This window comes from Polistes fuscatus, unplaced genomic scaffold (assembly GCF_010416935.1).
Source record: "Polistes fuscatus isolate 324 unplaced genomic scaffold, CU_Pfus_HIC Scaffold16, whole genome shotgun sequence".
NCBI lineage: Eukaryota > Metazoa > Arthropoda > Insecta > Hymenoptera > Vespidae > Polistes > Polistes fuscatus.
Window position 1 is genome coordinate 2,426,679 of NW_025113064.1, and position 27,556 is coordinate 2,454,234.

Below are 27,556 nucleotides of genomic sequence, written 5' to 3' on the forward strand. Positions count from 1 at the left end.
TGATGATAATAATATATCTTATAGTTAGTAAAAATACATTAATAATAATAATAATATTAAAAATAAAAAAAAATACTATCGATACTGTATCCAATAAAAAGAAATTATCTCTAAAAAGAACTAAAATAAAAAAAAGAAATAAACCTAAACAAGGTTTCGTTAATAATAGAAAAAGTATACAGAAGTATCCAATATCCGTCTAAGACAAATGCGTAAAATTATTGTTAATTTGATATTTATAATATTTGTATTAAAAAAATATACTCATATTTTTAATCTACTTAATGATCTATACTTAATGATGGTTGATCTACTTCTGGCCTGCTATCGGGAGGATTGTACAATTGTTGTTCTTCTTGTTTACTTTTTTCCATTCCCCATTCGCTTTCAGGATCAGAAAAAATATTAGGATTGTCCAAGATATCATCATCCAATGATATATCAGATAAATTTTCTAAACTTTGTTGATTTGCTTCGGTATAAAGAGATTCCGTTGTAACTGCATTTAAATGTATTAATTATTAATTATTATAATACATGTTTTTTTTTGTTTTGTTAACATTAAATAATTTGTTAATTTATTTCTATTACCATCATTTAACGTATGTTGCGATAACCAAGTGGGCTCATCCCATCCGTCAAATTGTAACTTTGTATTGGTCTCCACTTCATCGATGGATAATATTCCATGCGAGTCTGTGTCGGTTACGTCAAATATTTCTGTTACCTGTACTTTATTATTTTCGTCCATGTAATAATAAGCTATTACAGCTTCTTGATCCGCAGTCACCTGTAATGTTAATTATTTCCTTAGATTATAATACTTAGAAAAATTATAATTAATTATTCGAATCCCAAGCAACGAGATTTCACTGTTCAGATTTTTTGTAGAAAAGTATCAACTTCATTGAAATGCAATGTACAATGTTGCTTGCTATATTTATCGATATAATTTTTTTAAAAACCTCATACAACTCAAATAGTTAAATATTTTTTGATATTTCATACCTGTGCTATATTTTCAAAAGTATCATCCACTGCTCCAATAACACAATTAGTTTTATTATTATATTCGTTCCAAGATTGTCTAGAAAAAGAAAATATAATTATTAATCAATTTAAATAAAAAAAAAAAAAATACAAAAATTTACAAAGTATTATTTTTAAAGTTAGCTTAACGTATACTCACAATTCGTTATATTGCAGCGTCAAATTTACATTCTTAGAAGTCTTACACAACGCATCACTGTTTTCCGGTGTTTTGTCATAAATATCTGTATAATGTATCACACAATGAATGCATACTTTTATTCACACTCTATATACAAATGCATAACGAAAATAGAATAATTAATATTACTTACTAGATTCATATTCTGTAATAGCTAATTGACACTTGACTGCCTGAGGTGTTGATTGATAATAGACATTGATTTGTGGGAATATGTAACTCAATTGTTCCAAGAAATATCTACTTGCTTCGACAAGATTACTTCGTAACTTTGGAACGTTTAATATAAGCCTATTATTAAAAAATAAATATCGTATTATTTCATTTATACAAGTATATACATTCATATAATATATTCTAATAAGAGATTGTTAGAAATTGATTTAAAAACTTACTAAAGATACAATTATTATGATAAAAAGTATAATGAAAATGAGGAAACATTCAATGTGCGTATATATTGGCTTAAACTTTGTCATAACAATACCATAAATGTAAAACAATAACAAAAATATATAAACAATGCGTATTAGTACTTTAATTCTTACCGTGAAGATTTAAAATGTTTAGCACGATTCAATGCACATCTAGGTGTGCGAAGTACATTTCCAATTACTTTATATTCCACACTATAAGTTTCTATTCTGTTACCAATGAAGCTATTAAATCACATGCATAATGTTAGTAGTAAAATCATGCAATGTAGAACTTACATTCTAATGATTGCAATGATCAATAAAGTGAAAAAAAAAAATAATAGCGAACAACATATTTAAAAAACAAAAACGAAACAAAAAATAAAGAAAAAGAAAAAATACTAGAGAAATCAAAGCTGTATACAAAAATAAAATTAATTTTTTAAGTAACATACACACTCACTTTGTAAATGTTGCATACACTACATCTGCTGGTAATGTATAAGGCAAGCTAAGCAAGGAGAGCAATTTTATACTTTTATGTTTAAACAACCAATTGATGAGACCTTTATTCGCTGAATCTATGGCATCTTGAAATATAGTTAAAACGGTTTCTGGTAAATTAGCTACCAATGCTTCCTAAAATAATAATTTATTGTAAATTAATTGGATTAATAACAACGAAGAAAAAGAAAATAATATAAAATATACAATTAATATTTTCAACCTGTCTATGTATTTTGCATTCTAAACATTCAGGATCATATTCGATACTCTCATCTAACGTCTTATTTATAACAAACGTAGATTGTACGGAAAGGCACCTAGTACAATTAATTAAATTGTTTCTATGTAAAAATCTTAAAGCGTCATCAAATCCTTGCTTACACATATTGGATAAAATCTGAAATATAAATATACATTATTATATATATTTAATTACAATTAATATTATCGATTAAATATCATTGTAGTATATTAACTTTTGGATTTGGTGGAAAAAGTATTCTGGGAAATCTGTAGAAATTTTGTCTAGAAAGTTCTATACTTGTATTTGCCACTATTACCTGAAAAAAAGGAAAACAAATATAAATAAAATATTTCTTCTATTTATGTTATTTTTACAAATTAAACAAATTTTATTTACGTGAAACAATTGAGACGACGTATCCCTAGGACAAATATCGCTTTCTCCGCAAAATGGACTAACTGTGACTGTATTTTCATCGAGGGTTGGAAGATTATCACTGAAACCACCATCTATGTATCTGATTCCACGAAACCGTGGTGGTAATATACCAGAAAAGAATGGTATAAACGAGGAAGCCAATAGAGCCTAATATGATAAGAAATTTAATAAATAAATACACAAATATCTGTATAAAAATTATGATTAATACATTTTAACGCTTAAAAATGTTATGCTATTACCCTAAAATGTCTACCTGAAGTAACTCTTCTCTTGAATTATAATGCGAAACAATCACATTTTTCCCATCGTATACTCTGGTCAAAGAAATATGTAATTTCCCATTAACACGAATGTGTGCGTCTTCTGGTAGAAACTGAAACAATTAACAATTATTAATAAACAAAAAGAATGAAAGAAAAAAGAAAGATAATTAAAAATATAAATTCAATATATTTCTATGTGATATTTTTCATAGCAAGATACCAGATGTATTAGATAAAATAATCAAATGTTTTGCTTATAAAGTACATATCAGTTGTATTGATAATATAAAAGAAAACATAGACAAACAAATAACATTTTGATTACTTCTTGTAATAAAATGTAGAATACTGTTAACTGTTTAATACAAAAATATAATTATTTAATTATATTTATTATTGTTTATATATTTTATATAACATTAACATACTTTTTGTAAACTTTCCAATAATATTTCGTGTACATTAAACGATGGACTAAATGGACCAAGTGTATGCTGTCTGGCTTCTCGTGCTACACGCAACACATTACTCGTAATTTCACCTGCAAAAATAAAACCTTCATTAATTAATATAATAAGAAAAAATTATTTATAATTCAAAGAATTATTTGAAGTAATAATAAATATATTAATAAATGTTATACGTTAAAAAAAGAATGTATCAGTAATATATATAATTCATATTAATAAGATAATTCAAATAAATATCTTAAAATCTCATGATAGAATGTATTATTTTTATATTATGTTCTTTAGACTTTAAACCAATTGAGTTTTTATGCAAGTATTCTGAAAGACAAATGAATTTGACCTCTAAATTTACAAAAAAAAAAAAAGGAAAAGTATGTGTATGTGTGTGCATATATAAGTTAGCAAATAAAATAAAAAAAATATTACAAAAAAAGATATTACGTATTAAAGTTTTAACATATAATAAAAAGTACAATATTCTTTTGTCTTAATTGTTTGCATTAATTAATACATAAATTTAGAATATTTTAACAAATAGTGAGAAAAATAAAACTAAGAAAATTGTCTGTATACGTATATTATTTTACTCTGATTCATTTTATTTTGTTGACGTATGTAATTAATCTTATCTCTTTGTAGCACTTGATCTTTGTTCAATTTTATCGATGATTTCTTTAATCTTATTTCAAATTGAAAATATAACAAACGTGTATGAATATTGTGTATATACGAAATTTATAAAATTTATAAAAATTCAATTGAAAATATTTACAATTAAAATTTGCACAAATATATACATATATATATTTATATAATCTTTATCTTATTCAACTTTTTTGTTATACATAATTGCATCTGAAAGAAAGAAAAAGAAAAAAAAAGAGAAAAAGAGAGATGTATAAATGATTGGCTAACATGAATAAATAATTACACAAAACCACGAGTTGAATTACGTCATTCTAAAGTGATTTCATAAATAAAAAACAAGCCTTGTTTATACATGATTATTTGAATAACAATTCGACGTATAATTCAATATGATTCTTTCTTCGTACATACATACACACAATAATAAAAATTGTTCAAAAATATAAATTATTATTTTATATACATTTTTTTTTATATAGATTATTATTATTATAACAATTAATAAACAAAGAGACTAAGGGGCGTACAAAGATTGATTTCTTTTTCATTTAAAATATGTAGGAATATTTTATACCAAAAATCATTATTAGATAATTTTCTCATTAAATTAACGAATAGAATTAGAGGTCAAGAAACTTTAGATATCTAAAGTAGATATATTTAATCTCTATTATGATTAAGCAATGTGTAATTAGAAATGGATTAGAAAAGAATTAGATATCTCCTATCATCAAATTTTATCTTACATTGCATTGAAGATTTTCAAAAGATTCAAATTATCTAATAAATAATTATTAGATAATAATTATTATAGATAAAATATGCATAATATATATATAATATATACTTTGATAAATATATATATGTATATAATTCTTGTTAAATAATAATATCGATAGGATTTATTGTTATTTTGTCTTTTTTGTTTACGTACAAGTATCGGTGTCACTGTTTTTTGCAATAATTATCCATAATCACAATATTCGTATTGAAAACAATATTATTGATAAATGTTCTTGCTACTACTTCTGATGATTCTACTTCTAAGAATGAGATGCGACCTACTTATTAGATATCTATACGGTGGTCAAGTTTATTAAATTTACAGATGAGCTGAGAATAATGAAACGTTGCAACAATAAAGATATGAACATGTAGAAGATGAATTAAATCGAATAAAGAACAAATGATGCATTTTCGCTGAAATGTTTAAATGTACAAGTAGCGATAAGAAATTTCACGATAGTTGTTTAATTATACTTTAACAGGCATTGGTGAACACTGTAGCCTTTTAGATTAGATGAATTTATTCTACGAAAAATAATGACGTTTTAAAATAAGATTAAACTGCGACGAATTAACATGTACGATTAATATATAACGATCAACGTGTTAAAATTACTCTATTTCAAATTTTATTGACGCTAACACATTTACTCGTACTGATCTGATTAGATGGATTCTTTTGATTGCATTCTTATTAATAATTATGATATTTTTAATAAAATAAATATGTACGTGAACCTTATGCGATTACATTACTATACATAACTATGGATTGTAAATTATTTATGTAAAATCAATAGATATATGTAAATTACTTTGGAAGATGTTATAATAAAGAGACAACTCCTCGTTGTCATCTTAAACGTAAGCGAATATATAACAAAGATATTTCTAAGCGAATGAATTGCTCATAGTATAAAGTATATAACGATTGAAGATATTTAATATCTATTAAATACGTAAACAAAGGAGTTCACTCACCGAGGGGTAAGTCACAAAGAAGACAGCAGGCAGCGATAGCACCAGCCGATGCTCCACTAATTTTATCCATCAATAAATGCGGTGCATATTTCTTAAAGCATACAACTACACCGACATGGTAAATACTAAGGAAACCACAACCAGCGAAAGATAAATTCATTTTGTCTAATTTATTTAGAATTTTCTTTCATTAACTAATTATTATTACAATAATAAGAATAAGGAAGACAATGTTGCTAATAGAAGGCACTGCGTTTCTTTCTTTTTCTCAATATTTTCAAATTATTTATATATAACACTTAAGAATAGAATTCACAATCTGAAAAAGTACAAATTTGATTTCTTCGTGTAATATAATAATAATAATCTGAATAGTCAAATTACAAAGATCTTCTTAAAAACGTACGAACGACAGCTGTTCTCACGAAACACTGACTGATTATCTTTTGAATGAATAAGAAAAAACACTACACATGACCGATGAGATATAACGTGTATGAGATGACGCGTTATTATAGATACACAAATTCACTTCTTATTGGTCCATTATAAGTGGTGTGGTTATTGCTCCGCCTATCGATACTATTTACATATTTACATGTATTGGTATTTAGTTAGATCTATTATATAAATTTTCTTGTCAAAAACACTATTATTTGTTACATTATATTTCCTTATCTGCATCTTTCCGTTAAAATCTGCACTGCGGTTGACCTAATTATTTACTTCGTATACATAACCTTTGAAAACTTTTTATCAATGATAACATACACTAGCGTATACAAAAAAAACTTAACATAGTGTTCTTGCACATTTCAGAATATTTTAAGTCGAATAATAATTATTTTTTTTATGTAAATTAAATAATTATATTACTTTTTCTTCCTTATTCTTTTAATTTTAGTCTTTTTGAAGATAGATGTTGAACACTATCAGCTAAATTATTGCATAATTGGTGCAGTTAATTGCACTGTTAGCAAACCTAACCTTATTACGCAATTAGATCTACAGTCTTTGTAAAGCTTTGTTGCGATTAACCTATATAGGAACTAGACATATAGATAAACTATATTTGTTTGAAATATATATAAAATTATTTTGACGAAAGATGGATTTAATAATGGATAATAATAAAGTGTTTAATATATTAAATACGATCTTGGTTACACGTCGTTGGAATGATTTATACCAGAATCTTAATCCTATGGTTTTTGGTATTACAAGACCTAAGTAATTTTTATGTATATATATATATATATATATAAAATTATTTATGATCTTATACGTTTATTTTAAAACGTATAATTTTACAGAAATGTTTTTATTTTCCAGTCAATTAAACAACGTCTTAGCAAAAGTTGCTGAATTAATTGTAAGCGAGAATGAGGATACACCTGATAAAGTTAAAATTATTCTGCTAAAAAGTTTGGGTAATTCGTGCTTAAATACGTACATTCATGGAGATTATGATAAAGAGAATAACGATGATAATGGAAAATATTGTAGAAAATTGTATGCTAAATTAGCCGATGAATATGCATCTAAATTTAAAGAAGAATTGCAAGAAGAAACGGACACCTATTTTCCATACAACGGTGTCGCAGAATGGACAATAAATTATATTATTTTAAACTGTAACATTGCATTGTCGGCAGAACGAATAGAAATATTAAGATTATGTATCCAATTTTTATGCAATCTTTATTCGTTTGCTTGCAATGATATTAATTCGTCGCGGTGTAAAAGCATAAAGAATCATTTCATCAACGCAACGTTTCAAAATGCTCTCATGTAATTATTCTAATTCTTCTTCTTCTTCTTCTTCTTCTTTAAAAGAATATTAGAAATTTGTAATCTTTTCTAACAAAATGTAAATGATCTTTACAGAAAATGCATATCTTTGGAAGATATGTCTGTAGTCAAAGCAGCTTGTATGTTTGTACATAATACGCTGAAAATATTTGACCGAGACAACTTTATATGGAAGGATAACAGCTATGTGTGTTCTCAACTGTTAACAAAAATCACAGATTTAGAATGCGCGAAGGAAGCATTATTATGTTTGTTGAATCAAGCAAATATATTTCAAAGCGTCTACGAAGAAATTGACATGGAAAATAAATTAAATTTACTTCAAATAATTCACGAAGAAGCTAAAGATGTTATTTATAAAAAGAAGAAAAATGACACAAGATTTACTTTTTGTCGAAAGCTTAATAAATATTTGTCTGAACGTTTCTGCAAAAGGAGCGATCTTATACTGAAAACAAAAGACACGTATTTAGATAATAATTTCGAGCCAATGGAAGTAGTTATTCTTCTCGATATATTGGGAGTGCTTACATCTGAAGCTACGGATATACTTTATGGTATTCAGGAAAATAGAAGTCTTCTTATAAATTGTTGTTGTAAGTATATTGATATAAATTTTAATCTAAAATAAATAAACTAATTATATTACTTTTCTCTCCCAAGACTTGTTGAAATCTATGCATATGTATGCCAGAGAACCAGATAATAATTTTAGATTGATACAAAAATTGAGCGAAGTTGCACCATCTGCGCAAAATAAAGAAAATGATCTGGAAAGTCATCCTGCTTATGGTTTTAAAGCGGGTTTGATAAGAGTTATTGGAAACATGTCGTATAAGAATAAACAATGTCAAGATATTGTAAGTAATCCTAGAAAAAAATGTTCCTTTTTACTTTGTTAATTTTTAATATATAATGTCGATAAATAAGGTATCTTCTATAGATGATAATAATGTTTATGATTTAAATTTTAGGCTCGCGAAACAGACACTATTCCTTTGCTATTTGATTGTTGTAATATCGACGCTAGAAATCCATGTATCCTTTTGATAATTATTAATTAATTTGACTTTTTCTTTTTTTCCTATGTTTATATTCGATCAAATAATTTTATATTTTTCTTTAATTTGATAATTTATTGAAACAGTAATAATGCAGTGGACGATCTTAGCGATTCGTAATTTGTGCGAAGATAATGTAGAAAATCAAAAACATATTAGTACTTTTACGAAGATTGGTGTAATGGAAAATATTTTCTTAAAAGAAAATGGATTAACTCTGCAGGAAAATGAGGATGGAAAAACTATCAATATTGTACCATTATCAGGAAATCGATAAATCAATAAAAAATTTTATTAAATTATATTATTATTTTACTTAGTTATTATTTATTCTTCGTCCGATTAACAAATTGAAAATTTTCATTAATAATTTAACGATCGAGCGAGTTCTAACGTCGATAAAACTTTTATTACCAAGGGTTAGTAAAACCAAAGAATACAGAAGTACATAGAAACTCACAAGTCCTCTTTCTTACCTGTCGAGTTTCATTCTTGTTCCTAACGGGACCACCAGTGGACGATAGTAGGTACTTAACATGACGACTGTACAATACTATCAAAGAATATAGTATTCTTTGATAGTTATATTGTAATAGAATTTTAAATAATTATATTTAATTTTTAATGTATAAACATGTGTGTGTGCCTTCAGAAATGCATTTATAAATACATATATTTATATTTTAAAAAGTATTCATGGAGTTCAAACAAACAAAAATTTCAAAGGTCTGGTTGCTAAATCCAACGATGATCACCTGTAACAAAAAGCAAACTATATTAATCATACAATCAAGTGATAGAATAGCCTGACATATAAATCGTCCAATTCACAGATGCACTTTTCTTAATTGAATTTTATATTTATTTTTATCAAATCTCTATTAATCGTTGCAATGAAATTAAATTTAAACGCGTGATTTTACATTTACATAAAATATATATATATATAAAAGAAAAAGTACAAATATTAGGTAACAAAAAAAAATAATATCTAAAAATTATTATGAAATACTTTTAAACTGCATTATATAGAAAAGAAGAATTGCAAATTTAATAAAATATGATCAAAGTGAAAAATTTTAAAGACGAAACAAAAAAAGAAAAATTACTGTAATATTTACCGAACGTTATTTAAACTTAAAAATTTAATAATAGAAAAATTTTAATATTTTTGACTCTAATTAAACACATATGCATCTTTTAGACGATATGGACACGAATTTGGTGTCCCAAGGAGATGGAATGGTCCATCATCTCCAATTACAACTACAAATTAATGACGAGCAAAACAGTAATATAATAAAATATGAAATATGACTAGAGAGCTATTTTCGAAGAGTTCGAACTTGCTGTTGAACCTTTGAAAATAACTCAGTAGTCTCAATAGTAGTTGCCCTCTTCAGCCACAATTAAGTGGGGGCCTCTTCGGCATAATGCCTCTTCTTTCTTCATGCCCTAAACGCTGCTGTGAGGCTTTTTCTAAGCGCATTTTACAATGCATTTCCTAGACAATCGCAGCCTAAAGAAATGCACAAATCGTACTGTTACATTTACTCGAATGCCTCAACAGATATTTGATCTAATCGATGAACCTATTATTAACACTTTGCATTATAAAAATTAAATAATATCAAACGAAAGCAGGAACTTTGTTCATACATCATATGGTCTTACTTTTTTACTCGACCTCTTTTATCTTTACTCTACTTTGTATTTACTATACATATATTACAAATGAAGTATTCAGTAGGAATTACTAAAGAGCAAAGCGTTAATATACTTAATATTAAGAAAGTATCCAACGTATTCAGCTATCTTCACATTTTCGAAAAAAAAATGAATTTTTAAGAAAACGCAAAGACTTTTGAATCGTTCGATACTGATTTATATCTCGCGGTACAGAGCATCAGCAATATATGAAAAAATACAAGAAATATTTAAATGATAAATGAATTTAAAGGTTGCTGAAACTTTGCTTAATATCCGAAGAAGAAATTGTCCACTTCTGAGTGGAAATTACAATTACGCGACTTCTCCGGTCTCTACCTACTTACAAATTAAATAAACATTCACACCTAAATATGCTACCTGCCTATATATTGGCAATATCTAAAAAGATCAAACATAAGTACATCCCCACCCACTCACTCCACGATTCTCTCACATACCACCAGGGTGCAAAAACCTAAACTAGAGAGCATGCCCCGGGGCACCTCCGACACCCTAGTTCAACCACGTTTTCTAAACTTATATGCTACTGGGTATACGTACTTTTTGCTGTAATCGACTGCCAAGGCTAATGATTATTGCAAATATGACTAATGCAAAAATACAAGTATACACTAGTATATTGCATACTAGTTATATACGAGTATATCATAGTTTCCACAAATAAATGCGATAACTCTACTATTCAAAACGATTTCATTACAAAAAAAAATTAAAAAAATTTAATATAAATAAAAATACAAATATTTGTATTTTTCACACCATAAATGATTCTACAAGTAGTAATCCGAGTATTGAATGATTCAATAATTAAAAACTATCGCGAAACGATGTACAAAACACTCTACCTAATACGCACACACAGGTATAAAGTACATCGTGCAATCACTAGCTCAATGACAGCCGCTAATAGGGGAAAAACTTAAAACTAAACCCACACTAACTGTTTCTCACCCATGCGAGTAGCACCTAGGCACACGCATAGATGAGAACGCAGAAAGTACAGGGGGGAGAAACGGGAGATTAGTATATTAGAAGCTGAAAATCCTGATCTAAAAAATATGATTAAAAATACATATATACATAACATATAAATACATTTTTATAAAAATTCATCTAAGCGGCTAAAGACTCTACAAGTAATTGGATCTGACTTTTTGACTATGCAAGAATGGTTAAATTTAATTTTTTAATATTTAAGAATTTTAAAAAAGTAAAAAAAAATATATAAACAACCTCGGACGACTCCTTTCATTAAGTTGGCTGTTCTAATAAAAAACTGGGCTTTGAGCCACCACTTAACTGCTAGAATCTATCCGTCGCGAATGAGTTTGTTTTCTTGCTCATTTATTTGTAATATCGAAGTATCGATATATCAAAATTAATTGCGATTAGATAAACTAGGTACGAAGCAATGCATGTAAGACATTTGTTACATGCTTTTCTCGACGAAAACGAGTAAATTAATGCTCGATTTCACCACTACTAACCACGAACAAAACACGTAATAAAAAAGAAAGTGCAATTATTATTTGCTTTATTAATTAAATGAATTTAACCGGTGAGACAAGAAAACCTATCCTGAACTAATATAAAATACACAATACAATATACAATTTTCACGAGCAACTCCTACAAAGGAATTACTCATGTGCTCGTCACTAATTTATTGGAATAATTACAACCAGTAACTCGTGCCGATTAGGACCTTTCATCCTCGACATGATTGAGCACCGGAGGGACTTTAAATTTTTTGACTCACGACATAAGAAGTTCTACGATGGCTCCAAAACACTCCTACTTCGCAGCAAGTATTGTAGTCTGACGATCGAAGAGTTCCTCGATTTAATATTGAAGGGGATCCACCGAAGATCCACCGAAGATCCACCGAAGATCCACCGAAGATCCACCGAAGATCCATCGATGATTCATCGAAGAATTTATTCCACATCATGGATAAGGTAGAAAGTCTGTCGTCATATCTGCAAAATAAAATAGAACAAAATGATAAGTTATATGCAATATGATCCAAAATCATATTAAAATAAAATCGAATAAAATGTAAAAAAATAGATACTTACAATGCAATCCAATGGGATGAAATTCAATTGCACCTTGGCGATGCACCTCGCGTGAATCTAATGACGCGGTATAAACGAAAATAAGAAACTATAGATGAGTTTCTTATCGCGAAACCGAAATAAAATTATACGGCGAACAACACTGATTCTAATTCGCGTTTGATTTTAATTTGTTTTACGCCCGATCACTGATTCTACACAACTAATTCAAAGACTGCTTTGCACACAGTCGATGCAAGTAGAAAAATCTTCATTGATGCACTGATTCTAATACGCGAACAGTCTGTGCGACTGTTTAAAATAAAAATATAACTTTACTCGAACAAACTCTAATGCAATTACTGCCTTGGTCGCAGTTAATTTAATTATATATTTCAAAAATAGTTCGCGAACGCGACGAAATTGAAATGAAAACGAACGAACGTGCTTCTAATCCGTGATTTTAATTATATTTAACGATACAACACTCCCGTATATTGCTTCGCGCACGATAGCAATGCACGAACACTTGCAACACTTCACAAACACAATTCACAAACACTTCCAACACTGATATATTCCCATGATGATCTGAAACAGAAATAAAAACAAAATTATAAATATCATTGTTGTAAATAAAAAATTATTAATTATTGAGAAAGTGTTTAAAATAAAAATTGACTTACGTTTATTCTTCAGTGATGAATGCACGATGGGTATCCTACCCTTAGGATGACGATGAGCACACGTTTAAACCGAATAAAAGAAACTTACGGAGTTTCTTAACCGAGCAAACGAAACTTTAACATGCGACGATCAACACTGATTCTACTCTTTCCGATTCTTTTATTTTTTATTTTATCGATGCAACACACGAGTACTTCATTGCTTACGCGCTCGATTGCAATGATGTTCTGAAACAGAAAAAGAAAAAGAACAATTAATATCATCGTCGTAATAAAAAAATCATTAAAGTTATTATAGACATTTTTGATAGAAAAATGTACTTACTTTTAGTCTTCATTGATGACTGCAGGATGGGTATCCTACCCTTAGGATGACGATGAATAAAATAAATAAAAGAAAAAATCTGAGAAGCTGAAACATACTAAAGATTATATTATAGTACAATTTCCTGTGAATCATTCCTGAAGGCATTGCACACTTTTAAAGATTTTTATCATAAACAGTCAATATAAATTCAAGCAATATTAATTGCCTTTATCTCACTACTTGTATAAAATTACATATAAAGTATTTAATATCAGTAAAAATTGTTAATAAAAATCGCTAACGTTATATATATATATATATAACAGTTTAATACGTCACGTTCGTTAGATCTTAATACGTTGAAGGACCGAACAGGAATGAGCACGTTACTCTTTGTCCTTGCGTCTGTCGTTCGACCGTTTTCGATTGTTATCGTTTTATTTCGATTGTCTTTCTTCTCTTTTCACCTCGAGAAATTCCTGGAATATACATAAACATTCGTTATTGCCTGTAGATCGAATGTTTTGTTTTCTTATTCTTTCTCACTCTCACTCTCTCACACTCTCGTTCTTACTCTTTCTATAGATTTCTATATGGCTTAAAAAAAGAGTAACGCTTACCTCGATGAATATGAAGATAAAAAAGAGTAAACACAATTGTTAGACTGAGTATATGTATTCCTGCTGGACTCTCCTAATGCTCGGTACCTAAAAAAGGAAAAAAAAGATTACATTAGTATAACATAAAGAAAATCAAATATATGAGTGTGTGTGTACGAGCAACCTACACTTATGTATATATGCCTGTATGTGTGTGTATGTGACAGGAATCGAATTTAACGATCTTTGAATACATAATTATGAAAAATAATTAATTAGAGCATCATTAGAGATGGTAGTAATTATCGATACCATGAAAAAAGCTGGAAATTAGAAGAAATATTGTTAAGTAACATTGGTGAGATTGGCGGGACGTCGAGATATATCGATGTTATATTCTCACAGATATCGTTCGAACTTTTTAATATTTCGTTTTGAAAATACTCACGTATATAAATCTTGCTTATAGCTATCGTTGATATATAATAGAAAGGTGTAAAATACTTTTCAATTACCTGGATTAAAAAGGGATGATGCAATACGCTGGAACATATACACTTGACAGGTTTCCAATATGGAGGCGCCCCTCCCGTAGCGACATCTGTTTGGTTGCAATATAGCTGCTTGAGATTATGCATTTTTTCCATCTATTATAGAAAAAATCGAATAGTTAAAAATAGGATATAGGAACATAAAAATTGTCGAAATATATACTTTATTAATCCAAACAATCAAAATTGAACATTATATGTCGATATCTGTAGAAATGATGCCGTAAAACAAGATATAATGATTGCGTAGAAAAATGCATACCAATGTACATGGAATTTTTTTCTACGCAAATATTTTTTATCCTCGACATTATCGTAATCTTTCGATTATATCATTTGAAAGTCATTTGCTAGAAGAATCGATTAGTATATAGGAAAATTATTACATTAGAAAATATTTTTTAATTACCTGAGATTAACGGGACGTCGTAGCATCCGTCCGATCTCCAGCACCGACGCCGCGAAAAGAAAGAAGAATAATCAGCAAAGAGCCCTGATTGGCTGATAATTATTTCAGAATAAGTGACCAATCAAAACTTCTCAATTACCATATAGAAATGTATTTCACGCACACAAGCTTGCCCCTTCACAAGTACGTAACTCGCCTTTCTTCATGACCACTCTAGTCAAGCTGATATGATAATTTATTTATTAAAAATAAAAGATTTATTCTATTTTACTATTTAAGGTACACGTATCTGTTAATATTAAAAAATAACGAAAAGAATAAAGACAATATGCACTAGAACCTTATCACACCGCACAGAAGAACACATGCAGAATATATTATTACATAAATTAAATATCAATTTTATTATTAAATATAATTATCTAAAATTATTAATCCAATTAATAATTATTCTTATCTAATTTATTTTATATTTATTATTTTTATCACATGCAACGTTCTGATTTAAACATTCCTTCAATTTTTATGTAATTGTTTAAACTAATATACATTTGTTTTAACGTCCCTGTGGCAATGATGACTTTGTATAATAAAATTTTTATCCAGAAAAAGATCACATTCAAATTATTTATATTCAAAGTATGTTAATAAGTATAATGTTTAAAAACCAGTACATATGTGTGTTGAAACAATCTGAAATATAAAGAGATTGCATTAGAATATTAAATAATTGTTAAATAATCGATAGGAATGTCTATTGTTGTCTATAGTTAGAAAGAATACGATCTATGTACCGTCCCCTTCGAAATCCACCGTTGAAATGTGACGTTGTCCTCTAGGAAAGTACTTTTATTAATGTTGTTTATCTGACTTTCCTAACGTGCGCATGTGTATAAAGGGTGTCATAATCTAATACATAATCTTTAAGATTAAACGTTATGATTTTCGTATTTTTATTTATTTCATGTAGTTTTTAATGCTCCTGCGCACTGAGGACTTCGAGGGTAAAATTTAGCTGCAATATAAGAAAAGTACATTATTGCATTAAAATAATATTAATTAATACGTAATGTACACGTATATGTAAATGAAAAAAGAAAGTACATTTCTCTAAACAATTATACAACCAATATATTAAAACACTTAATAAACAATATACTAATGGAAAATTAAATTATTAAAGTTTACCATTATGATAGAAGAAAGCTGAGGTTTTTGTTCGTTTAAAAACCACAAAAAATTGCTCAGTTCATTTTACAAGCTTATAAGTTCTTCTTTTATGTATGTACTTGATACACAAAACAATGAGAAGCCTAATAGATGCTGTGCTTTTCTAAATCTTAAAATACTTTGCAAATCTGAAAATCATAAGATTGTATTAGTAAAGTATCAAGCAAATGAACGAGTCTATATATCTAGTATGAGATTTGTATAAGATGTTTCTATCTCTCTTTTTTCCCTTCTTATACTTTTTATATTAATCTTCTTTATGTTATAAAAGAAAAGAGAGATAAACGTACCAAAACTGATATCAATATAAAAAAGTAAACACAATTAGAGTGACAATAAGTATATGTATTCATGCTGTATTCTCCCAATGTTTGGAAACCTAAAAAATGTATAAAATAATATAGCATTGGTATAATCTAAAGAAAATTAAATATATAAGTGTTTATTATACGTGTAACACGTTCCTTGTTATTATTTAAAAAATAACGTGTAGAATAAGGACAATGTACACTAAAATCTTTGTCACATGTACAGAAAAAAAACGTCGTATAGAAAAGAAACCTCGTTGTAGAGATTTTAAAACAATTGACATCACATTGCACAGAAAAACATAATCGTATAGATAAGAAATCACGTTATAGAAATCATTAAAACAAATGACATAAAGCACTATAGCCATCCTTAAAGAATTAAAATAAATTGAAACAAAACAATTGACATCTCTCATGCCAACTATGAAAGTATAAATTCCCATTATGTATTTATATGGAAAAATTCTTGTTATTTTAATTCTTGGAGGATGCTTATAGTGCTTTATGTCAATTGTTTTTAAAATATCTGCACCGAGGTTTCTTTTCTATACGATTGTGTTTTTCTGTGCGGTTTTTAGTGTATAACCTCTTTATTTTATTCCTTATTTTTTAAATATTATAAAGGAACGTGTACACTAATAGGAAAAAATTATTTTAGATTTATTAAATAAATGAATTTTGGGTTTTTCGTGCATTGTGATAAAGTTTTTAGTGTATGTTGTTTTTATTTCGCTCGTTATGTTGTTAACATTTATATTTGATATGTTTACTTTTTTAGGTTTCCAAACATTTGGTAGAAGCAGCATGAATACATATACTCATTGTTAGTAGAATAATTGCTTTTACTTTTCTATCTTGATATTTGTTGTGGTAAGTTTATGTCTTTTCTTTCATAACATAAAAAAGAGTAATATAAAAAGTATAAGAAGGGGAAAAAGAGAAAGAGAAACATCTTATACACATATCATACGTATACATATATAGACTCGTTCAGTTTGCTTGATACTTGACGAATACAATCTTATGATTTTCAGATTTTCAAGTATTTGCAGATTTGGAGAAGCACAGCACGATTAGACTTACTTATTGTCTTAAGTATCAGTACAGACATAAAAGAAGAACCTACAAGATTGTAAAATGAATCCAGACAATTTTTTTATGGTATTCAAACGAACAAACACCTCAGCTTTCTTTTATCATAATGGTAAATTTTAATAATTCACATTTCCATTAGTATTGCTTATTAATTGTTTTAATATATTGGTTGTATAATTGTTTAGAGAAATGTAATCTAATTTTTCATTTCCATATACGTGTACATTACGTATCATTAACAATATACTTTAATGCACTAATGCACTTTTCTTATATTGCAGCTAAATTTTACCCTTCAAGTCATCACTGCGCAGGAGCAAATAAATAATTACACAAAAATTAAAAAATACTAAAATGAGAACGTTATAATCTTAAATTTTATTGATTAGGGTGGATTATTCACTTTTGCACATGCGTAACGTTCGGAAAGTTATATAAACAACATTTAATAAAAGTAATTTCATAGAGGACAACGTCTCATTTCAACGGTGGATTCGAAGGGGAAGGTACATCGATCATATATTCCGATCTTTTAGACAACATTAGACTCTTGCAACGATTAATTAACAATTATTATAATGCATTAATGCATTTTCTTTATATTACAGTAGAATTTTACCCTCGAAGTCATCACTGCGATACTTTACTAATACAATTTTATGATTTTCAGATTTGCAAGTATTTGAAGATTTGGAAAAGCACAGCATCTATTAGGCTTTCTCCTTGTTTTTTATTTTCAATTATTAATAATTAATATAAATAATTAATTAAAAGTGTTAGCATCTAGAGATTTTGAGTTAGCAAATAGCTAGCAATTAAATGCAGTTATTCATTTTTTTGAGCTGTTGAGATTCTATCCAACTTTTTAATGCTAAATTCAACAGAATCCTGTCCTTTTAATTGGTATTAGTAGAGCTCTGTCTTATCGATAGTCGAAACTTAATGGTAACTCTCTTTTCTATCGCATTTTATGAAAAAATCGTTCAATGATTACCATCAAACGTGAAATATAAAAAATATTCAAAATGAGATGAAAAGAGAAAAAATTGAATGAAATTTTTTTCTCACGAGATTACAAATCGTATTAGCAAGTGGGAAGGTTTGTAATAAATCGTGGGTGATCTATCCATTCCAGAATATAATCATTTATGTTATTACTCGTATTATACGATACGATACATCGATTATTTATAAGCGGAAATTTCGAAAGCACTTAAAACCGTACGCGAAGTTGATTTACCTTTTTAAATAGAAATTAATTTCTGTTAAAACAAGAGAGTCAGTCGTTTAAAAAAATTTCTATCGAGAATTCCAATCTCGCGTACATATTCGTTTTATACTTGCATATACATGTAAGTATACATATGGTAGATCAGATAATAAAAACGTTAAATAAATACTACGAGATAATTCTTACTCGTGCGAACGGATAACTTTAATACTCGATGACCAACTCTGCAATCGCTCGATTTCACTCAATGTAATAACATACTTCTGTCGTCTTAAGTATTCGAACATACGAGCTAACCGAACGTTCTAGATCGTTTACGATCTCCTATCTACGAAGAAACACACACACATATATATATAAATCTTGATATATAAATTTCTCAAGATAAATTTGCCCCTTTTTTCTCAACAAAGTAAAAGACGAAATATTTTTTAACGACAAAAAAAATAAACAAAGAAAAAAAAGAAAAGAATAAAACAAAAAACAACAACAACCACAGAAAGGAACACACTTATCTGAAAAAAAAATTATTGTTCTCATTAATTGTAAGCATAATTCCATTGATTTTTTCCCCCTTCCTCGTAGGTGAATGGAATTAAGAAAAAAAAAAAAAAAAAAGAAAAGAAATTGATAACGATCGCGCGTAATAAACCCCTACTTAAAAATTACTCTCTCCACATTGTTTTTATTATTATTATTATTTTTTTCTTTTCTGTTGTTATTTTCGTTGTTACAACATGGAGAGATTTCCTCTTGGAAACGATTAATCAATCTGCAGGAATACGATGCAATTTGAGAGAAGTCATTAAGAGAAAATTTATCAGGCAATTATAATCGTTCTTTTTAATTGCCTATACATTATTATTATTATTATTATTATTATTATCATCATCATTCCGTTAGCGTAAATAATGTAAAAAATAAAATTCACAATAATATACAAAAATATATTTCTAATCAATTTACGAAAATTTGATAGAAATTTATACGTTAAATATATATATATATATATAAAATCCTAATATATAATACACACATGTAATATATATATGTATGTGAAAAACATACATGTGAATAAATTTCTAGGTAAATCGAAGTCTACTTTCGTATTAATAGGGGTTCTCGAATCGCGAATGCTATGTCGGTACCTAATAAGTCTTGGATACTTTATACTTTCTTCTTCTTTTTTTTTTGTATTTTTGTTGGTTTTTCTTGTTTTCATTTTTCATTTGATTTCTTTTTTTATTTTTTTTTTTTCAAAGAACGATCCACAAGGTACGAGAGAGTGCCGACGACTCGCCTACGCGAAGCTTCTCTTTTGAGAGCCGACTTGGCAATATATTTCCTGTACTCTCTCTATCTCACTCTTACAAACTAACTTCTAGAGTATACCTATAGATCAGGCAGACACCGATGCTTTATTCGACCAAGTATAAAACAAATCGAATTTCAAACTTTTATTATGTTTTATTTTGATTCTTATGTATGTATCTTTAATGTTTTATCATGTACCAGAGAACTAACAACTATACTACACGTATAATACTCTATTATTATACTGATCTCTTATCTTATGTCAGATTCATTTTCTACGATATTTTAGATTAAAATGTATATATACTGTGAGTCATATGAGGATTAGTAACAAACTTATATTGTAAAATCAAAATGAAATATTTCTATTTTGTTGTACTGTAAATTTTGAAACTTCTGAGATTACAAAATTGGTACAAGAGTTTGTTGTTTGTGTTTTTTGAATTTAAAATGTTGTTTCTATTGTTTTATAGAACTAACACATAATACTTCATTATATAGATTCTAATCTTATGTCAGATTCATTTTCTATAATATTTTAGATAAAAATGTATATATACTATGAGTCATATGAGGATTAGTAACAAACTTATATTGTAAAATGAAAATGTTAGGTTATTTGATTGTAATGTAAATTTTGAAACTTCTTATATTACAAAATTGGTACAAACGTTTGTTGTTTATGTTTTTTGAATTTAAAATGTTGTACCTATTGTTTTATAGAACTAATAAGTATAGTATACACATAATACTTCATTATATAGATTCTTATCTTATGTCAGATTCATTTTCTACGATATTTTAGATAAAAATGTATATACATTGTGAGTCATATGAGGATTAGTAACAATCTTTTATTGTAAAATGAAAATGATAGATTTCTATTTGATTGTAATGTAAACTTTGAACATTCTTATATGTGAAAATTGGTACAAGGGTTTATTTCAATTGTAATTAATTGTAGCTAATAATTTAATTGAATATAAGAAAAAGGAGTACTTAATCATTTAAAATAAATGGTACAATTCGTGTGTTCAGATTTACTTTGAATCGTTAACAGAGACATAGGATTATAATGAATGAGATCGATAAATAGATAAATCGATGATGGATAGTAAAGAGAAATAGGAAGCACGTAATAAGCGAGATAAAAAGAGTCAAAGAAAAAGGAATAAGGATATGAAAGAGAGCGAAAGAGAGAGAAAGATTTTGTTCCTTTCTCGGTGCTTTTGATTTTAACGACTGCCGCACACGGTGCAAGAGCCGTAAATGTTACGCCGAGCTCGAGATTTCTGTAATAGCCACTAAAAGCGAGCTTCGTATACCTTTATGGATGATCGTAAAGGTACCTGAGGATGGATATTTGGAACGGAACGGGAAGAGTCGCAAGATCTTTCAAAATACGTTCGAAGAATCTCAATGAGAAAGAGAGAGAAACTAGAACGATAAATGAAAGAAATAATAATATGATGTTCTAATTATTTTCCTATTTTTTTGTTTGTCTTTTTAATTCTATATACGATTAATTTAATTTTATTCAATCCTTTTGCAATCCTATTTCGAGTGCATTCCAATTTGGATCTGGGAAAATCCCTTGTCGAGTCTCACTCGCCATCCTTTAGCACTCCTATTTCGAGCGCACTCCAATTTTGATCTCGGAAGATCCTTTGTCGAGTCTCACTCGCCATTGGTATTTATCTATAGCAGTAGTTCTTCTTACGTCGAGTCCCATTCGACGTTTAATTCGTCAAATTGTCTTATTTCGATTTTACTTTAAAAAAGTATAATTCAATTCAAATATTTCAAAGTGCGTTTTGTCAGTTTTGTTGGTAAGAAAATTGAAATATAATTTCATACGAATAAATAATACGAATTCATAATACGAATTAATTTTAAATAGGAACGATCCTACTATTCTAACAAAACAGAAAATCTGGATAATTGAACGTGACTGTTGGGCTACGTTGCAAACTGGCATGCGGGTATTATCTTTACGACCTCTCACAAACTGAGTGAAACAGATAGACAGATAGAAAGTGTGGGAGAAAGAGAAACAGAGATATAGAGATGGAAAGGTGAGTGCGAGAGAGAGAGAGAGAGAGAGAAATGTTGTCGTTAGGGGTGGGGGTATAAACGCATGCGCGATATACCTTGAAGGAAACAGTGTTGCATCGAAAACCGGGGAACCTGTTATCAGAGAAACAGTGGCCGAGTATCCGGGACCAATTATCATGCAGGCCAGAGTTCTAAAGTCTTTACCATTATTTCTGCTTCTTCATCTTCTTCTTCTTCTTCATCTTCTTTTTCGTCTTCATCTTCTTCTTTTTCATCTTCATCTTCATCTTCATTTTCATCTATACCTTCTTCTTCTTCATCAAGTTTTTACCATTATTTCTGCTCCCTCACCTTCATTTTCATCTTCCTCATCTTCATTTTCATCTTCTTCATCTTCATATTTATCTATACCTTTTATTTTCTTCACCTTCTCATCATTTTCTTTCCTTCTACTTCATCACGATCTTCACAATCTTTGGATTCCTTCTTCTTCCCCTCCCCCTCCTGCCCCTTCCCCATTTTTCTTCTTTTTCTTCATCTTCTTCTCATCAAAATCACCGTGCAGTATTTCGTCGTTTCATTTCCGGTCGGTAAAAGTTTTTTCGATTAAAATTACGAGACTGTCCCCCTCAACTGTATGACGATGATGACGATGACGATGACGATGATGATGATAATTATGATTATGACGATGATGATTACTCTAAAGTGTTTTTCCTTGTTATCGTGACGTTTCTTCGCACACGGGTAATTAAAAAGAACTTTAATCGAGAAAAGAAGGGAAGAAGAGGAAGAGAAGGAAGAGGAGGAGGAGGAGGAGGAGGAAGAAGAAGAAGAAGAAGATTAAACAAGAGATTATTTTCTCTTGCATCATACCTGAGCACTCCGATCTGAATTATTTATACTAAAGGTTTTTTCTTTTTATCTTTTATATTTCTTTTCTTTTTTTTTTATTATTATTATTATTGTTATCTTCCTTTTTACTCGGTAGTGTATTTAAAAATAATTATCTTTCAATCGGATCTCTTTTCTCCCCCCCGTCTCATTTTCGTATCACCGAATGATCCTAATTTGCTTTTAACATTTACATGGGAAATCGATGAACTTGTATATTCGAAAGAATACAAAAAAAATGTCGACGGATAAACGTCATTTTATGACCGTTGATCGAAATCATTTCTACGAGAGATATCTTATTCGTTATATTTTAACATTATCTTTATCGGTTAATCAACATTCTTTTTTCAACTTATCCGAAATGTATTTTTATTATTTCGATACGTATCTTAATTGTCGGTGAAAAAAGAAACGTTAATGAATATATGTCGAAGAAGTTGCGTGTCTTCCATTTAAAACGAATTTGGGGCGCCATCTTTGTAAACTCTTCTAATCGAAGATTTGAATTATGTTAACGAACTTTTATTATTATTATTATTCTTCTTCTTCTTCTCTTTTGAAGTTATGAAGGAAATACGACGATTGTTTTTACGGTAAGTTTTTGTCAATATATATTAACAATTAATTATTATTATTATAATTATAGTTTAACAATATTATGTATTAGGCCACGTATTAATTAATAAGCCATTTTTATTGGTAAAGTGTGAACGAAATAATTCATTTTTTACACTGATAATAAACATTATTGGATAATATACTTTTGTTATAAACAAAACAAAAAATAAAAGAAATTAATTTATCAGCGTTTAACAATATATATTTGAACGTTTATTCAAATGCAAATTATTAACAAAATATCTTCCAATGAGAAAAACAAAATGGAGTATAGTTGATCGAAAACTTTCAAAATAAATACTTCATATCGTTATATTTATTCTATTACAAATTATAATAACTGAGAGTACACAAAAAGTGCACTATAAAACAGTAGCCATGATCTTTTAATCAATGCACACACACACACGTATATATATATAAAATTAGTGTATGTGTGTGTTAATAATATTTTGTTGGCAATCGTTGCAAGAAAAGAAAATAAAGAGAAAAAAAAAAGATGGACGCGAATTGATAATAATTTACAAAGATATTGCACGTTGTTAAACGATTCCCATTGGTGACTTTTCGGACTTATCCCTTTTTAATTTCTCGAAGTGACGTTTATCGTCGACTTCGCGTGGCGGCCCCGTTAAATCATATATTTTTTTTCGAATAAGTAAGACGAAGATACAAGAACAAGATGACGAAAAAGAAAAAAGAAACAAAGAGAAAGAGAAAGAGAAAAAGGGAGAGAAAGAGAGTAGTCTCGTTTCATCGTTTGCACCAACCACGTACTCGTTACAATACTCTCTCTCTCTCTTTCTCTTATACTTTTTCTTATGTATCTTCTTTATTCTTCATCTTCGTTTAACTTTAAACCTCCCCCTTTGAAAAGACTCGCTATAACAATGGCTGCCCTTTAATTATCGAAAGGCCGCGGCACTTTAAAGAGATCCTTTGAGAGAACCCATCAACGGGACTCTTGCTTTTCGTTTGCCTCCTAAAAATCTTCTTCTTCCTTTATCACTCTCCCTCTCTCTCTCTCTTTCTTTCTTTCTTTCTTTCTTTCTTTTTTTACTTTTTATCATCCTTCTCTTACTATTTCACAGAAAAGACAAAAATATAACATTAATCTTGAATAATGTATAAATAAAAATTGATGGCGAGTCACACTCGACATAGAAATGCAAAGAGTCTCATTATATTATATTTTTAATAAATTTATTCTAACAATTTTCTCTTATTATCTCACATAAAAGAAAAAACATAACATTAACGAAAGAAAATATTGAATAATGTATAAATAAAAATTGGTGGCGAGTCACACTCGACATAGAAATGAAAAGCGTTATTATATTATAGTTTTAATAAATTTATTTTAACAATTTTTTCTTACTATACCACAGAAAAGAAAAAACATAACATTAACGAAAGAAAATATTGAATAATGTATAAATAAAAATTGGTGGCGAGTCACACTCGACATAGAAATGCAAAGCGTTATTATATTATAGTTTTAATAAATTTATTTTAACAATTTTTTCTTACTATACCACAGAAAAGAAAAAAACATAACATTAACGAAAGAAAATATTGAATAATGTATAAATAAAAATTGATGGCGAGTCACACTCGACATACACACTATATCCAACGTGTTCGAGTTAGAAAATTTTATTTAATTGTATATTTGGTTATAAAATGAAGAAAAAAAGTAATCATACGAATGAATCTAGTGCATTTACGGGTTTTAACGTTGGTAAGAAAACTAGAATGAGAAGGATAGACGAAGGAGCGAAAAGGAGTTGTGAAATGGGCGTAACCGAAAGTGTTGGGACAAGAAAGAGAAGTCAAAGAGGGAAAGAGGGAAAGAGAGGGAGAGAGAGCGAGAAAAAGAAAGAAAGAGAGGGAAAGATTAGCAGACCTGTTGCTCGTTGCTACCACCACCAAATGCTCATGTACGACCCACGTTAGAAGGGAGTTGGTTTTAGCACGACCAATGAATAACATCCCAAACCTTTTTTTTTCTTTTCTTTTCTTTTTAAATATTTTTTTTTTTCTTCTTTTTCCTGCCTATTTCTTTACTTCTTTTTATATACCTCGACGTATTCCAAATATTATTTATCATAACATACACTTTATTATTATAACATTTATTCTATTAAAGTATTATTCGTATCGTATACTTAGATGATTTTTATAAGAATTTATGGCGACCCATGGAGAATAAGTATAAAGGGGAAGGGGGAAGTGTTCGTGGGTTGGTGAGAAAGCGCAAAGTGTTCAGATTATACGATTTTTCTTATAACAATTTGGTACTCGAATGAAAAGTATTGTACTGTTTATTTTTTTCTATTATTTTTGGCAATCGTTTGGCCTGTTACAATTTCTGAACATTTCGGTTTATTAAACCTTTGCATTCTTATGGCGAGTGTAAGTCGCCATCTTAATTTTTTATCTCGAAAAATTTCTTTGTCGAGTCTCGTTCAAACGTTTAATAATCGATTAAATTGCCTTATTTTTTTTAATTAAAGTAAATTTCAAGTAAATACATTTACAATAAGGGGGCGGGGGAGTGTGTAACAAAATTGAAAATATAATTCGGTAAATTACAAAAGAATAAATTTATATGGGTTGACAAAATGTTTAGTTTAACAAATAATACGATTAATTGTATCAATCGATTGTCAATATTTTTATCAAACAAAAATATCTGTTTAAAAACTATATATATATATATTTTTACAATAATGTTTCCGTACAATATCTTCATTTGATTTCAACGAATGTTTGACGGTTTTGTAATATACGATTAGAAGATATATGTCTGATTTTTCCAAGAGGAGTTCGTTCCCCTCGACGTATTCGATCCCGTGTCGAAATTTAACCCCGCCTATTTTCGATTTACTTCCAATTCCATTCTCACTCTATTCAACCTTTCTTTCGTTCTTTTCTTTTCCTTTTTTTTTTTCTTTTCCTCTCTATTAGCGGTTTCTATTTCGAGCAGCAGATGTTAGTTAATCCCAGGTACCACAACGGTCCTCTTCTTTCATCGGCTACAGAACTAGCCAGTTACAGTTTAGCATTGTAGCAGTAAAATATAACAAAAAAAAGAAAAGAAAAGAAAAAAAAATAACTAAGGGGGTAGCTTTTCCATTTGTAGACCCTTTTTACCTTTTCTTTCTCTTTTTATTCTTCTTTTAACGAATAAAAAAATCCTCGCAATATCCAACGTGTTAATTCGACGACAATTATTTACTTGTCTACCCCCCCCCCCCCACCCCCTTTCCCCCGTTTGATATTTTTTCTCATCCCTTATTTTTTTTTTATTATTATTTTATACTCGTAATGGACTGTGACTTTGCGTTTAAAAAAAAAGATGAACGATAATATTCTTTTTTTCATCCCAAATAAATAAAAATAAAAATGTATAAATAAATAAATAAATAAATAAACAAGAAGAGAGAATAAACAAAGATATTTACCGATGAGTCTGCACCCGGCTAGCATAAGCAAACCTCGACAAAAAAGAAAAGTATTCCAATTACGGGATTTCAAATCCTGTTTTGCATTATGTCGTATACTACAAAATCAGGGATAAAACCTGGGAACTTAAGTGAGGA

At 28.6% G+C, this 27,556-nt stretch overlaps 2 protein-coding genes across 5 annotated transcripts; one reads left to right on the forward strand and one right to left on the reverse strand.

The window, feature by feature from the left end:
* Nucleotides 1–275: 275 nt before the first annotated feature.
* Nucleotides 276–6,540, reverse strand: LOC122514765 (1-acylglycerol-3-phosphate O-acyltransferase Pnpla3-like). Of its 2 annotated transcripts, XM_043631789.1 has the most exons (14): nucleotides 6,394–6,540; nucleotides 5,988–6,306; nucleotides 3,531–3,643; nucleotides 3,093–3,212; nucleotides 2,795–2,983; nucleotides 2,631–2,714; nucleotides 2,375–2,551; nucleotides 2,111–2,286; nucleotides 1,780–1,890; nucleotides 1,365–1,522; nucleotides 1,190–1,274; nucleotides 1,009–1,087; nucleotides 592–790; nucleotides 276–499 (listed from the first exon to the last, which is right to left on the reverse strand). In XM_043631789.1, exons 2-14 carry the CDS (start codon nucleotides 6,145–6,147, stop codon nucleotides 282–284), a joined length of 1,869 nt encoding a protein of 622 aa, XP_043487724.1. In that variant the 5' UTR covers nucleotides 6,148–6,306; nucleotides 6,394–6,540; the 3' UTR covers nucleotides 276–281. The 2 variants fall into 2 exon arrangements, with proteins under 2 accessions (XP_043487724.1, XP_043487725.1); XM_043631790.1 differs by lacking the exon at nucleotides 1,780–1,890 and having other exon boundaries at nucleotides 5,988–6,540.
* On the forward strand, nucleotides 6,506–9,162 carry LOC122514767 (ataxin-10). Of its 3 annotated transcripts, none has more exons than XM_043631792.1 (6): nucleotides 6,506–6,593; nucleotides 7,320–7,778; nucleotides 7,875–8,395; nucleotides 8,463–8,659; nucleotides 8,774–8,837; nucleotides 8,947–9,162. In XM_043631792.1, the coding sequence occupies exons 1-6, from the start codon at nucleotides 6,586–6,588 to the stop codon at nucleotides 9,135–9,137; spliced, it is 1,440 nt and encodes a 479-aa protein (XP_043487727.1). In that variant the 5' UTR covers nucleotides 6,506–6,585; the 3' UTR covers nucleotides 9,138–9,162. The 3 variants fall into 3 exon arrangements, with proteins under 3 accessions (XP_043487727.1, XP_043487726.1, XP_043487728.1); XM_043631791.1 differs by lacking the exon at nucleotides 6,506–6,593 and adding an exon at nucleotides 6,848–7,217; XM_043631793.1 differs by lacking the exon at nucleotides 6,506–6,593 and adding an exon at nucleotides 6,848–7,217 and having other exon boundaries at nucleotides 7,320–7,499.
* Nucleotides 9,163–27,556: the final 18,394 nt, after the last annotated feature.

Coding starts and splice junctions, on each gene's coding strand:
- LOC122514765 (XM_043631789.1), bottom strand. CDS start 6,147: ATGAATTTATCTTTCGCTGGTTGTGGTTTCCTTAGTATTTACCATGTC. Junction 3,213..3,530: donor TATTGGAAAGTTTACAAAAA/GTATGTTAATGT, acceptor TAATTGTTTCAG/TTTCTACCAGAAGACGCACA. Junction 1,891..2,110: donor GTGTATGCAACATTTACAAA/GTGAGTGTGTAT, acceptor GTGATTTAATAG/CTTCATTGGTAACAGAATAG.
- LOC122514767 (XM_043631791.1), top strand. CDS start 7,096: ATGGATTTAATAATGGATAATAATAAAGTGTTTAATATATTAAATACG. Junction 7,779..7,874: donor ACGTTTCAAAATGCTCTCAT/GTAATTATTCTA, acceptor TGATCTTTACAG/AAAATGCATATCTTTGGAAG. Junction 8,396..8,462: donor TCTTCTTATAAATTGTTGTT/GTAAGTATATTG, acceptor TTCTCTCCCAAG/ACTTGTTGAAATCTATGCAT.